Source organism: Serinus canaria, chromosome 9 (genome assembly GCF_022539315.1).
Source record: "Serinus canaria isolate serCan28SL12 chromosome 9, serCan2020, whole genome shotgun sequence".
Classification (NCBI taxonomy): domain Eukaryota; kingdom Metazoa; phylum Chordata; class Aves; order Passeriformes; family Fringillidae; genus Serinus; species Serinus canaria.
In genome coordinates this window covers 20,085,564-20,099,115 of record NC_066323.1, presented here as the reverse complement: position 1 = coordinate 20,099,115, position 13,552 = coordinate 20,085,564, and the positions used below count along the sequence as shown (strand labels likewise).

General features: G+C 54.9%; 1 protein-coding gene across 1 annotated transcript; it reads left to right on the top strand.

Annotated features, from left to right (window-relative positions):
• Positions 1–2,189: 2,189 nt before the first annotated feature.
• Positions 2,190–4,112, top strand: SOX14 (SRY-box transcription factor 14). Its single transcript, XM_050978106.1, has 2 exons — positions 2,190–2,637; positions 2,791–4,112. The coding sequence occupies exons 1-2, from the start codon at positions 2,366–2,368 to the stop codon at positions 3,086–3,088; spliced, it is 570 nt and encodes a 189-aa protein (XP_050834063.1). The 5' UTR covers positions 2,190–2,365; the 3' UTR covers positions 3,089–4,112.
• Positions 4,113–13,552: the final 9,440 nt, after the last annotated feature.

The following is a 13,552-nucleotide window of genomic DNA, read 5'->3' as shown; positions in this document are numbered from 1 at the left end:
CCGAGCTGATGGAGCGTGTGTGCTGCAGCACGGCGAGGCAGCAGCCAATGAAAGCCGGGCTGCCGATTTTTTATCATTAATATTGCGAAGCAGCATTAACTGATTGGAAAGACTTTTCGGGAGCAGGCAGAGCCTGCGAGCCATCGCTCCCTCCCGAACCATTTGCTACCCGGATTTTTTGACAACGACGCCCGGCTCCTCTCGTTTAATCTTGCCGAGGGATGACGAGTGATACAATTTCTCCCCATCCTTCGAAGAATTCGAAAAGAAACAATAAAAGCGAAAGGAGTTTTGTATTTTTGCCGTCGGAGGGGAAAGCACGCGGTGCTGAGGAGCGGGGCAGCGGCTCCAGGCGGCTTCCCCCGCAGATGCCGATAGCTCTGTTTCCACGGAAAAAGTGGGGTAAAAAAGAAGTTTCCACCCCTGTCACCCTACCACGGCCACGGCCACGGCCAAGCCCACGGGTGCCTGTCGGAGCGAGCAGCGCTCGGGCACCCCAGCCCCTGCCCGTGGCGACCGTCCCGCCGTGTCACCGGGACCACGCGTGGCACGGAGGTCCCCGAGAACGGGGGGCCAAGTCGCAGGTGACCCTGTGGGGACAGCTGCAGGAAGGGGCCCCCTACACCCACCTTTTATTGTTTGCGGGTCCCATATGAACATCAGCGCTGCTGGGGGTGGGGAGGAGCCCGGGGGAATCCCACCCTGGGATGGGGACAAATTTCCCTGAGGAAGAAGCGGTGCCGTGGCGGGAGGATCCCGCCCGGGGAGGTCCCGCCCGCCGCCCCCGCTCTGGGCAAGGGGGTCCTGGTGCGGGCTGGGAAATTCGCGGCGCATTTCTGGGCGCAACGAAAAAAGCCTCTGGGACGGAGCCGGCGGTAGCAGAGTCAAAGATTGGGGCGCTACCGGCCCCGTCCAGGTGAGCAGACTCCACATCCTTGGCCCCTTTCTTCTTCTTCCTCCTCATCTTCCTTCTCCTCCTCCCCGGCTCAGCACGCACAGGGCTCTGCCGGGAAACGAAAGTCATTTATTGCGAAGAAGGAGGAAATAAGGGCGAAGGTGGTTTATTCTATTATTATTATTGTTAATATTATTTGGACGGGATGGGGGAGCCGAGAGCCCCCCGGGAGCGGCGGCCCGGCACGGAGCGGCCCGCGGCGGCGGCTCCCCTCGGGCAGGAGGCGAAGTTTCGGGCGGAGAGGAGCGGGGGGACCCCGGAGGGGCCGGGCCGGGCGCCCCCAGCCCGTGCCGGGAGCCCCCCCCGACATCTCGTTTCTCTCCCCGGTCGCTGTCGGACGCGGGCGGGCGGGGGCAGGGGGCGGCCCGGGGGGGCTTTTTCGGAGCAGGTTTGTTAACCAAAGCAGGTGCTAAAAACCAATAAGCCCGGAACAAACGCGGTCCCCCCCGGGAACCGGGACAATTGTTTCCATTTAATAAATATTTTCCCCACGGGCGTTTCGCGGGAGGCAGGCAATTATTCAAAGCAAGCCGGGACGCGGGCCGGCTCCCGGGGTTAAGCGGGGCTGCGGAGCGGGGAAGGCGGGGGCTGGGGAAGCGAGAGAGCGGCCGGGAGCGCGGGGAAGGCGGGGGCAGCGGGGGAAGCGGACAGCGGTGGGCGCACGGCGGAGCGCAGCGCTAGCAGCCCCGACGGCGGCGGCGGAGCCTGGAGGGCGCCGGGACCGGCCCCGCTCCGCGCACCCCAGGGATGAGGGAGGATGAGGAAGATGGGGACGACCCCCTTCTCCTTCCCCCTTCCTCCACAGCTGCTATTAGCGCAGCAACTCACAAAAGCTTTCCTTTTAATCCGCGCGTTAGAAGGCGGGGTGGGGGTGGGGTGGGGGTTCCTCCTGTCCCCTCCTTCCTTCCTCCTCCCTCTTCTGTCCCCTCCCCTCCTCTTCCTCTCGCCCTTCCTCTCTCCCTCTCTTTTTAAGCGGGCCCCCTCCGCGCTGATTGGGCGCCCGGCCGCACTGTGACCGCCCTGCCGCTATGTCAGCCTGCCCGCCGCAGCCCCGCGCCTTTGAACTGCCCCGCACCGCCCCGCGTCCCCACCGCCGGCCCGGTGCTGCGCCCGGCGGCTCCCCGCCCGCCTAGTGCCCGCCGGGCCCCGCGGGCCTCCGCTCCGCGCCGCTCCGCGCTGCTCCGCGCCCCGCCCCGGCACGGCTCCCGCCGGGGACGGCCTTGGCGGAGGACCTGTGATGATCAGCTGAGCCCGCTCCTGCCGCTCCTCCGGCTCCTCCGGCCTTCTCCCGCCGTTCTTCCTCCTCCTCCTCCTCCTCCTCCTCGTCGTCCTGCCGCCGCCGTCCGGCGCCTCCAGCCGCCTCGCCGCGCCCCGCAGAGCCGCCCGCCCGCCCGCCCGCCCGGCCGAAGCATGTCCAAGCCCAGCGACCACATCAAGCGCCCCATGAACGCCTTCATGGTGTGGTCCCGCGGCCAACGGCGTAAGATGGCCCAGGAGAACCCCAAAATGCACAACTCGGAGATTAGCAAGCGGCTGGGCGCGGAGTGGAAGTTGCTCTCCGAGGCGGAGAAGCGCCCGTACATCGACGAGGCCAAGCGGCTGCGGGCGCAGCACATGAAGGAGCATCCCGACTACAAGTACCGGCCCCGGCGCAAGCCCAAGAACCTGCTGAAAAAGGACAGGTATGTCTTCCCTTTGCCTTACCTCGGGGAAACAGATCCCTTAAAGGCCGCCGGGCTTCCCGTGGGGGCCACTGACTCGCTGCTGAGCTCCCCGGAGAAGGCCAGGGCTTTCCTGCCTCCCACCTCAGCACCTTACTCCTTACTTGACCCCAGCCAGTTCAGCTCCAGCGCCATTCAGAAGATGACTGAGGTTCCTCACACCTTAGCCACCAGCACCCTGCCCTACGCCTCCACCTTGGGATACCAGAACGGGGCGTTCGGCAGCTTGAGCTGCCCCAGCCAACACACCCACACTCACCCCTCGCCAACTAACCCGGGCTATGTCGTGCCATGTAACTGTACCGCTTGGTCGGCTTCCAGTTTGCAACCTCCAGTTGCCTACATATTATTCCCAGGCATGACCAAGACTGGGATAGACCCCTATTCTTCAGCACACGCGACTGCCATGTAACACCCACCCACCTACCCGCACCCCCACAGGCGCGTGTGAGTGTGCGTGCGTGTGCCCCCCACCCCGGCCGGCAGCTGGAACTGGGATTCCTCCGTGTGTGCATGTACATAAAAGCTGCAGGAGCAAAAAAGGCCACCCGAACCAGGACTCTGCCGCCCGCCGCCGGGCCGGGACAGACGCGGACGCTGCCTCGGAGATGCTCTCGCCTAAAGCTCGCCACGAGAGCTGGCCCCAGGCTCGGGGGGGATCTGCAATCGCGGGGGCAGATAGGAGCCCGGCACTTGTAAGAGTTGTAAATGTGTTTAAAAACAGAAAAGAAAAGCGAACCTTGAACTGCTCTTTCGGGACAAAGCGGGGAGGAAAAGAGAAAAAGACAAAAAAAAAAAAAAAAAAAAGAGAGAGAGAGGCTGTTTCGATTTTTATTTATTCTCTTAATGTCTATGAGTTCTCCAGGGTCTCATGTCACTTGGACTTGACTTTGGGAAGTCCCGGTCTTACTCTGATTTTTTTTTTTTTCTCTCGTTGTTTTTCCTTTTGCACATTGAAAAACGAGATCAGCTGTGTTATATATATATAAATATATATATATTTTGCCACCACGTACTACTAGGTAAAATTGCTTTTCATGTCAGAAAAAAAAGGCTCTTCAAAGTTAAAAAAGAAAAAAAAAAGAAAAAAAAAGACGGGGAGAAACATTTATATTTAAAACCTATGATAGTGTTTGCTTAATTTAAAACAGATAGTCCTTAAATTTGTGTGATCCAGTGAGACTAGATCTAAGTTTACTTTAGACAGAGCGTCAGGTATGAAGTCAGGCAGTAGAATTGTAAAAAAATTAATACTACTACTAATAATAATAACGAAAAACCGAATAAAAACCGATGGCAATTTAAATATGTTTTCACAATGTCTTGGGCAAGAAGAAACAGAAACTAAGATGTATCCGGCAGGATTTTACCTCGTTAAACCTTTTCATTTGTTGAACAAAGACGTTTTGAATAAAGACAATCTGTCATCAAACGAGGCAAGTGCGTGCTGTGAGTGCGGGGACGCAGCCCCGCGTCCCACACAGGGGGCCGCGGGCGCTGCCCCCGCGCCGGGAGCGACCCCCGCCCGCAGCCCCCGGCTCTCCCCGCGGCTCTGGAGCCGTGCCGTGCCATGCCGGGTCGGGCTCCGCTCGGAGCCCGTCGGGGAAACGCGGCTGCGGGCGGAGAAAACTTGCGGAGAGACGGGATGAAGCGGAGCGAAGCCGGGGGGCTGAGGGGGGCTGCTCCCCCCGGCCCGGCCCGGCCCGGCCCATCCCGTCGGGGAATTTGGCTTTCCCCAAGTTGTCCTCTGCGGCGTTGAAGTTTTTAGCGGTGCGAGGGAATATTTGGAGCGGGGAGGGGAGCTTTGGCGGAGCTGGAAGGGGGTGGTTTGGAATTTGTGCGGATCAATTAGCGGTGTTTGGGGTGCTCTGCCCTCGGCGGAGGGAGGGAGTCGCGGGGCAGAGACGAGGGGAAGGAGGAAGAGGCAGAGGATCCGTCTGGAGGGGCTGAATAGCCGGAGCGCCGCGTGTTTGGATGTGCTTTGCTCATTAAGTGCTCTTTGGAGACCGATGTTAGAATTAAACGGCGTAACACAATTAACATACATGGGGCTTGAATGGGAGGGTAAGCGGGGGAAGAATAGATAGATAAATAAATGAGAGATCAGGCGAAGGTAAACAAAAGGGGAGAGGAGAAAAGGGCTGAAAGGAGAGGTTAGAATGGCTGCTCCAGCCTTGTTTAGCATGACAAAACGGCTCTTACAAATGAGGACAATTAAAGGAGCTGGCTTGGGGAGGGCCTGGGAGCCGCGGGACGATCCGCTGGGACACGCGGGGCTGGATGCGGTCGGCGTGGGGCGGCGCGGCGGCGGCGGGCGCTGATGTAACCCCAGCTGACAGGCGCTGTCAGCCCGGCTGATAACACCGATAGCTCAGTGTCCTCCGACATCCACCCGCATTAGGCTGACAATGGTCGGAGGCAGCGCCGGGCGGGGGGAGCGCCGGCCCCGGCCCGCCCGGGCCGCGCCGCTCATGGGGCAAGGCGGGGGCCCCGCGGCCGTGCCCGCTCCCCACCGAGGCTGAGCTTTGGGGGATGCCCCGGACGCCCTGAGCCCGGACACCCTCGGGGCCGCTCCGGCGGCTGCGGGGGAGAACGCGCTCGGTGGGGCCGCGGCCTCGGGGAAACACCGGGACGAGGTGGGGAGCGCGGAGAGACGGGGCTGGAAACTTTGGCGGGGATCTTTCCTTCCTACTTTCCTTCTTTCTTTCGCTCTCTTCTTTCTTCTTTCCCCCTTTCTTTCCCCTTTCACTCCTCCCCCCCTTTTCCTTCCTTCCTTCTTGCTTCCCTTTTAACCTTTTTTTCTTATCTTTATTTATTAATTCTTTCTCCTTCTCTCCTTCCGTTCTCTTTCTCTTCATCCCTCTCTCTCTCTTTTCCTATTTCCCTCTCTCTTTACTCTCCCTCTCTTCCTGCTTCTCACTCTCTTTTTTCCTCTCGCTGCCTCGCCGTCCCCCTCCCACCCCGCTCGCCCCTCCGCAGCCTCTGCTCGCCGTGTTTCGTTCCCGTTCCCTGCGCCGTGTTATCCCTCCAACCCTCCCGCCCGGTTGCAGGTGTGTAGCTATTTAACTCGTGGAGATAAATAAATTAAATAATGGTCTTGACACTGCAATGAACCGATTACTGACTTTGATGTCAAAGGGAAACCAAAAACAGAAAGAAAGAGGGGGAGAGAGAGAGAGAGAGAGAGAGAGAGGAGAGAGAGGTGAAAAAAAGCTATTCCCTCGAGGGGGAAATGCAGCTCCTTGTCAAACCTGTTTCCCCACAACTGTCTCCTTCTTTCAATAAAATCATTAAACAAAGGCCGAGGGGTTATGCGCACCACGCCTTGGGTGCGCGGCCGGGCGCTGTCCCGGGCTGGGCTTCGCTGCGGAGCCTCGCCCGCACCCGCGGAACCCCGCGCAGGCAGCGCGGAGCCGAACGGGGCCGGGCGGGGAGCGGAGCACCGCGGCCTCGGGCCCGAGTCACCCTCCCTTTGCTGAAGAAAGCGACAGGGGGAAGCGCACAGCAGCAACAGAAACCAGAGGGAAGGGAGGGGGGAGGGGGGGGGGGAGGGGGGCGAGGGGGAGTGGCGTGGCGGGGGGGGCTTTGCTTGGAGGTTGTCTGCGGGCGGATTTTCTGGTGAGTTTCTGGGGGGGCAGGGAGGGGAGGGCGGTTTCCCGGCGACGGAGCAGGCGTGAAGGCGGAGAGGCAGAGGTGAGCGGAGAGGGAGAAAGGTGTCGGCGAGGACGAGTAGCGGATGAGTGCCAGCGGCGGGATCGGAGAGTCGAGAGCTGAGGGAGAGGAGCATAGAGGAGAGTGAGCGAGAGTGCTGATTTCGGAGCTTACTCGTGAGTCGCCGGCGCGGGAGCGCGGAGTATTAGAGGTCGGCTGAGAGGAGATGTCGAGGATTTCGCGTAGAAGGAGAGGAGGAAGTAGAGTAGCAGGGAGAGAAAGGAGTGCGGGGGAAGAGAGAAGAACGAGACCGAGAACGAAAGAGAAGAGAAAGAAGCGCAGAGAAGAGCCAGAAGAAGAAGAAGAAGAGAAGAGGCCGACGCCTCGCTAGTCTCTTTATCTGGTTCCTTCCGACGAAGATGCTGATACGATACGGCGCTAGAGTTCTCCGCTCCGAGCCTTCTACCTGCCTTTCCTCCTCCTCTATCTCTTTCTCTTCCGCTCCTCTACTTCATCTTCCTCTCCTCTCCTCTCCTCTCCTCGCTGCCTGCAGGACCACCTAGACACTGAAAATTATCCACTCTGGCCTTGCTATAAACAAAACATCAGGGGAGAAAAGGTCTCGGGAGGCCGAGGACACCGGGAGAGCCCTCGCTGGCGCCCAGGTGTAGCTGTGCGATCGCCAGGGAACTCTGCTGCAGAAGAGACAAAGACAGGAGGGGAATTAAGTGATGTTAAAAAACTTTATTTTAAAGGACACATTAAGCCCATAGAAGTCTCTGAGAGATATTACTTATTTCTGCTTATTAGTGATAATAGCCCAGTAAATTTGCTATTGAGTGTATCAAAGGCATTCAAAGAGACTTTGAAACATCAAAAAGATTGCAATTCTGATTTTACGGTTTTATTCCAGGCCCGACCTCCTGGCTACATTCCTTGATTGTAGTGTTTAAAAGTAAGCGGTGATCAGAAACACGTCCTCCTCCTCTCCTCCTCCTCCTCCTCCTCTTCCCGCAGCGGTCCCGACCGGCCGGCCCGGCCCGGGGACCCGGCGGGGCTGCGGGTGGCAGCGGCTCCCGCGGGCAGGCGCCGCACCACGGTCCCCCGGCCGCAGCGTCCTCAGCGCCTCTCCTAAAACATATCCCAAAATCATCCCAAATGCCTAAAACGCAGAATTTGGAGGCAGAGACAGCCCGGCCCCGGCTGCTCCCTGTCCCCTCGGGGGGCTGCAGGAGCCCGGTGCCGCCGGGCTGAGCTCCCCGTGCTGCACCGCGCTCCGCAGCGAGGAAGCCTCGGGGCTTTTGATGTGTCTGTAATTTACCCTTTTTATTATTATTTTTTTCTCTTTCGGTCCTTAATTTTACCTCCTCGTCTCTCTTTTTTTCCCTTTACACGCCTCTATTCCAGTCAGGGTGTTTTATACCAACATCAAAGGGACAACGCAGCCTTTATTATTATTATTATTCCTTTCTCTTTTTTTCCTTCCCTTTTTTATTAGGGCAAAATACTTCATTATTCCTGAACGCTCCTCGTTCGGAAAGCTAAGCAAGAAATAACGTGCAGGGTCTGTGCAGGTCCACGCTGCAACAAGGCAACATGTGTACGCCTAAAAGCCCCGAAATTAAATCCAGGTTGATCACAATTTAAAAGAGGAGAGCGAGGGAGCCGGAGCCGGCTCTTTGAGTGGGTGAGAAAGAGGGGAAGAGATGAGTAGCTGGTAATTATTGAAATATAAGGATGAGATTAATTCAAAGGAAACAAACTATGAAAACAATTGGAGCCGAGTGAAAAGCAAAACCCAGATTAGAATTTGCTTGTGGTTTGTTGTCTGTCTGCTTTCTTTCCTCCTCCCCACCCATTGTCACAGTGCAAGGCAATGGGATTTGCACACTTGAGGTGTAATAGCATTACTGCATTAATTAAAATTTTCATTTCACGTCCAGATTGTTTACTTATCTGCTGGAAACATATGTCGGGAGAAGTTGAGATTCTGGATTCTGCTCCGCTGCCCAAGGTGCAGCGCAGTACAGGGGGGGAGAGGATGACTTCAGATTTTTTTTTTTTTCATTGCATCCTCCAGCCTTATCTCTCCGCTGTAAATTATAAGGAGACTCCATTGAACTGAATATGAAGATTATATTTGCGAGCGGCGCGTCCTGGAGCGGCCCCGGTCCCACTTTGAAATGAAACAAGCCTTGCGCACCCCGAGCCCCCCTTCTCCTCCCTCCCCGCGCGGTCGCAGCCCCCCGGGAGTGGGGGGCGGCCGCACGGGACCCCCCGATCCCGGCCGGCTCCCGGGGGAAGGGAAGAAAGGAAGGAAGGAGGGAGGGAGGCAGCGCCGCGCTGCTCCCGCCGGTCCCTCGCTCCCGCCCGGGAAGCTGCGGGCACAACCGCGAGGCTCCCCCGCCTCCCAAAAGCTGTCCTTCCCGAGGGGAGCCCCCAAAAATCGCGCTCGGGGAGGGCGAGCATCCCTCGTAGCTGCCGCTGGGACAGCGGCGGGGTCGCGCCGTCGGTGCGGGCGCTGCTGGGCTCCGGCGGGGCGAGGGATGCTCGGGAGCCCGCAGCCCTTGGTGGGAAGCGTCTGTTTGTCTGTTGCTCCCCGTTTTTCTTCTCCTCTTTTTTGGGGTGTTTTACTTTCCTATTTTCTGCCATTTTTTGATTTTTAAATTTTTTTTAAGAGACCCCTGAGAAGGCAGCGAGGTGCCGTCCTCTCCGCCGGGTCTATCTGTAATTGAATCTAGGTCAGTTATTCTAAAGCATGGGAGAGGCCGATTCCCTCTTTCCGACATCAGCCCGGAATTTGGGAGGCGGGGGGGTGGGGGAGAAAGGAGGAGAGGGGGGTCTTGCAATTTCATTTAAAATGTAATGGTGGATGAACCGATAAGCAAATAGGGGGAAAAAAAGGCTCTGCTTAAAAGAAAAAAAAAAAAAAAAGCATGCTTTTAATATGCTTCCAGATGGGGGGAAAATGATTTACATGGGAGTTTATTTCCTCTTTGCTGATATGAAAGAATTACAGATACAAAACCCACTGATCTATAGAATAAAAAAAAAAGAAAAGAAATGTTATTTTCCTGTAAAGGTATCAGTTCATTTATATTCATTTAACCATCCATCCATCAATTCACTTTCTCACTCCCTGCACATTCTCTCTGCCTCTGGTAAACCTACCCCACCAATATACTTTTCTGGAATATACAATGAAGTTTCCTTAAAAAAAAGAAATTATATGAGATTCAGCTGGAGTAGGTAAAGTGAAGTTTCCCTTCTCCTCCTCTCCTCAGCTCCTCTTTTATGCTCCAGACTCTGAGTAAATTAGCAATGTGAAAAAAGAAAATGGTTTAGTTGGGAAAAAAATGTCTGTGTATATCTATAAATAATATATGTAGTATAGGTGTTAGAGATGAATCTATATGTATATATACAATATATAGAGATCAGGGTTCATGTGCTCAACATGTATGTGCTGCATCCTTGTGTTTTTGTGATACCAACAGTTCATTCTCTGCCTCTAAAACAAAACACACACATATTGTACAGCTATTTACAACATTCATACATCCACGGCCCCAGATTTAACCACCCAGCCAGCCTGCCCATGCTGCAGATATGCACCATATAGGTGATACCCGACCACTGAATTGGAGCAGAACATCTGGATTTAAATGTAAAATATTTCCCTAAATTGCCAGCACGTGTCCTTTGGGAGGGCTGGGGTACCTGTGGTGCCCAAATTTTGGTGCTCTCTGGCACAAAGCACTCGGCACAGCTCAGCCCGGCGGCCTCTGACCTCCTGAACCCGAGGGACACCAAGGCTATATTTGTTTGCATTTTGGATGGTACCTGGAGCTGAGATCCAAATTCCCTTGCAGGAGAGAGGCCAGAGAGCAAACCTAAACCTCTCCCCAGACACCTCCAAGTGCCAAACCAACCCCACCTGGCCGGGCTCTTCCTGTGGCTCTGCCTCACCGGGCGTGAGGTGGGGACAGGGGTGACCTCCTTCTCCCTGTGCTCTCTGTGTGACAGCCCTTCCTCACAGGAATGGCTCCCAGAGGATGAGCTGGCCCTTCCTCACAGGAATAGCTCCAGGGAGGATGAGCCTTGTGGCCAAAGACAGAGGCTGCCAAACCATCCGTCATTCCCCGGACACCTTTGCCGAGGCCGGGAATGTAGGGATGTGTAAAAACTTCTTTTTCTGCTTTAAATGCAGTGGCAAGAGCTATGTAAGAAGTTGTTTTTTTCTTGTTGAAGGAAGGTAAATAGAGAGACAGACAGATTTGGAAATGCCTCTATATATACAGATAAAAATATACGTCTTTATCTCCAGCCAGATACGGATATAGATCTGCACAGAATTTTCCTGGCGGTGGCTCTTAAGGAGCTCCAAGCCGGTGCTCAGGGGGTCCTCGCCAGCCTTTCCCAAAACTCCCTGTGCAAGGACAGGCACCAGGCAATGCCCCCCGGGTCAAACAGGCTGGTGGCACTGCAGAGCCCAGCACAGCTCGTGGGTGCCTGCCCTGCACAGAGCCCACACGCCCGCGCTGCACATCAAAGGCCGGAGTTCCCAGCTCCGTGCTGGAAGTGACACCTGCAGATGTTCCCCTGCCTCGTGTTTGCAAGCCAGACCTGAACAAATACATAATCACATCACATAGCATAATTAACAGTGCTATCACCATGAAGGACTCTTAAAGGGAAGGCTGTTGAAAGAGAGTTCCTGAAGATAATCCTTTTAAAAGGTTTCCTTTAAATGCAACCACTAGCGGGAATAAGGCAGGTTTAGTTCCAACATCTTAATACCTCTGCAGAGCAGAGTTTTAGATCTTGTAAATGTCTTTCCTTTAATAGTGGCTTGACTTTTGATTTGGGACTTGCACTTTTTGGAGGATCTTGCTGCTGTTGTGGTTCTCAGCAGAGAAGGTCCTTGAGGAGGCCCAGCCTGGCTCAAATGACCTGTCAGGGACTGATAACCTCATTCCTGCTGGAATTCCAACGTGGTCCCATCCTGTCTGGGCTGGTGTCCTGCACTTGTGTCTAATGACCCATTTGAACAATTTTCAGGGTGCTGCTTAATTTGTTTTTTTTCTCCTTCTGGATGACACCCCAGCTCCTGGCCCACGGGGGATGGGGTTCAGCTGCTCCCCAGCTCTTTCCTTAGCGCTGTCTCCCGATCCTCCACCGCGCTCAGAGAATTCCTGCGTGGTGTTGGTGCCAGGGTTGGTGAGTAAATCACTTTATTTTGGCTTTCCCAAATGATGCCTGTGTGAAATGAACAGAGCTACACAGTGATCTCCGTGTCCAGGGGATAAGTGGGCACCTGAGTGGGCTCTGCTCCCTCAACCCTTCTTCCTCAGCCTCCCATCCCAGGAGCTCTTCCCATGGGTATTTGGCATCCTCACATTTCTCAGGTTTTGCATGGAGAGGGCAAAGCCTGAGGAACTGGGACCACCTGGTGGAGCAGGCCCCTGGTAGGAGACCCTGGGAGCAGCCAGGTCCTGCCTTTTGCTGTCACTGCTTTTCTGGAGCTCCAGGCCAGGATCCAGCCTCCTGCTTTTCAGCAGGAAAAGTTTAGATTTGTGAAAAATGCTCTCAAATTGGCGTGGGAATAATTGAGGGCCTCTGGAGTAAAGGGATGATGGATACCTCCTCTAAAGAGCAATAATTAAAAATTCAAAATGAAAATGAAATTCAGTTAAATCAGATATTTTTACTTGGTCTCACAGCTGTGGCCAGTCCTTTAGACTACCCCAGTGCAAATTCCTTGGTTGGTGGCAGCTTTGGTGGCCAATCTCTCCAACCCCACAAGGCCTTTGGAAAACCAGGGATCTCCATTCCCAGGGAAGTGAGGACCCAGCTGTTGTGTAGTGGTGCTGTGTGTAGGGAAAATCAGTTTGAAGGCAACAGGAGGTCTTTGCTGTGCCCTGGCTGTTGTCCCCTCTCTCGGAGGGTGGCACTGCTGCTGCTTGGCCAGCGTGTCAGAGGTGGTGCCACCAGAGCTCAGCCCCTCCCTGCGAGTGACAATGCTGAAACCTTTTGGGTGTCCCAGGAGAGCAGGGTCAGCTCACTGGTGCCTCAAGTATTTTTGGCTCTTTTGGCTTTGAAATAAACACGAGAGACAGAAAATGAGCTGCTGCCACTCGTCACCTGCCAGCACTGGGGGTGGCACTGGGGGTGGCACTGGGAGCCAGCAGGGATGGGGAGGCTGAGGGGACCCATGGGGCTGCCATGCCTGAGGACACCTGGGTGGCACAGGGGCCAATGCCCATCCCTGGTGTCGGTGAGGAGCTTGGGGCTCATATGGCCTGTCAGGGATGTGCTCCGTGGTGGTGGCCCCGGGGGCCACTGTCCCCCTCCCTGACAAAACTTTACAAACCAACTCTCTGGTTTGAACCCTGCTCCCTGCTTGCCCAAGTTTTATTTTTCCTGGTTTATCTCTTGGCTGCCACATCCAGGTATTCTTCCTTAGCAAGGTCAGAGCCCTCTGATTTAGAGTGTTTAATTGCTTCTAATTTCTCCAAATTTCCGTGTAGGCATTTTAATGTTTGCCTCCTTCCTTCCCTGTGAGCTATTAGTGTGAGTCAGTTTCTTTCTTGACATAGACAAGGGTTTTTCCCCTCTCCTCCTGCTCCTTCCAGCCCTACTTACATGGAAATTCCCCCAGCAGGCACTGAAAGAAGAAAGGGAATTAGATCTTTATCAGATCCTTACTTTCACCCAAGATTTCCTTAGATCAGGGAGTTAAAATAGAGGCCAACAGAAGCCAAAAAAATGCTTTCTCTCCTACCTAGAAATAACCCTCCTGCAGCCAAAAGTATTTCCTCTCTTCCTTTGGAGGCAAACCAGGAGCTGGTGTGACTGTGTGTCCTTCTTTCAGGTACACCATTGTCAGTCCCTGTCATGGTTGGATTTCACAGGTTCTCTCTTTGCCCAACAAGTGCCAGGCAAAACAAGAACTACATTCTAGCAGAAAAAAAAAAAAAAAAACAACCAAACCCGTAGAAAAATAGAGAGAAAGAAAATTAAATCCCAGGGTTGCTTCAAATCCCTGCCAACTTTCCAGGCCTTCGTAACTCAGCCAAAAATAAGGCCACAAACTCATTTTTCCTCATTTGCAGGTCACCTTGAAGGGTAGATGAGGAGCTCTTTCAATAGCATTTCTTTCAAGGGGATTTCAGTGAGAAAAGCAGCAATGATTGAAATTCCCTGTTTCCTTGCAGACCCTCAG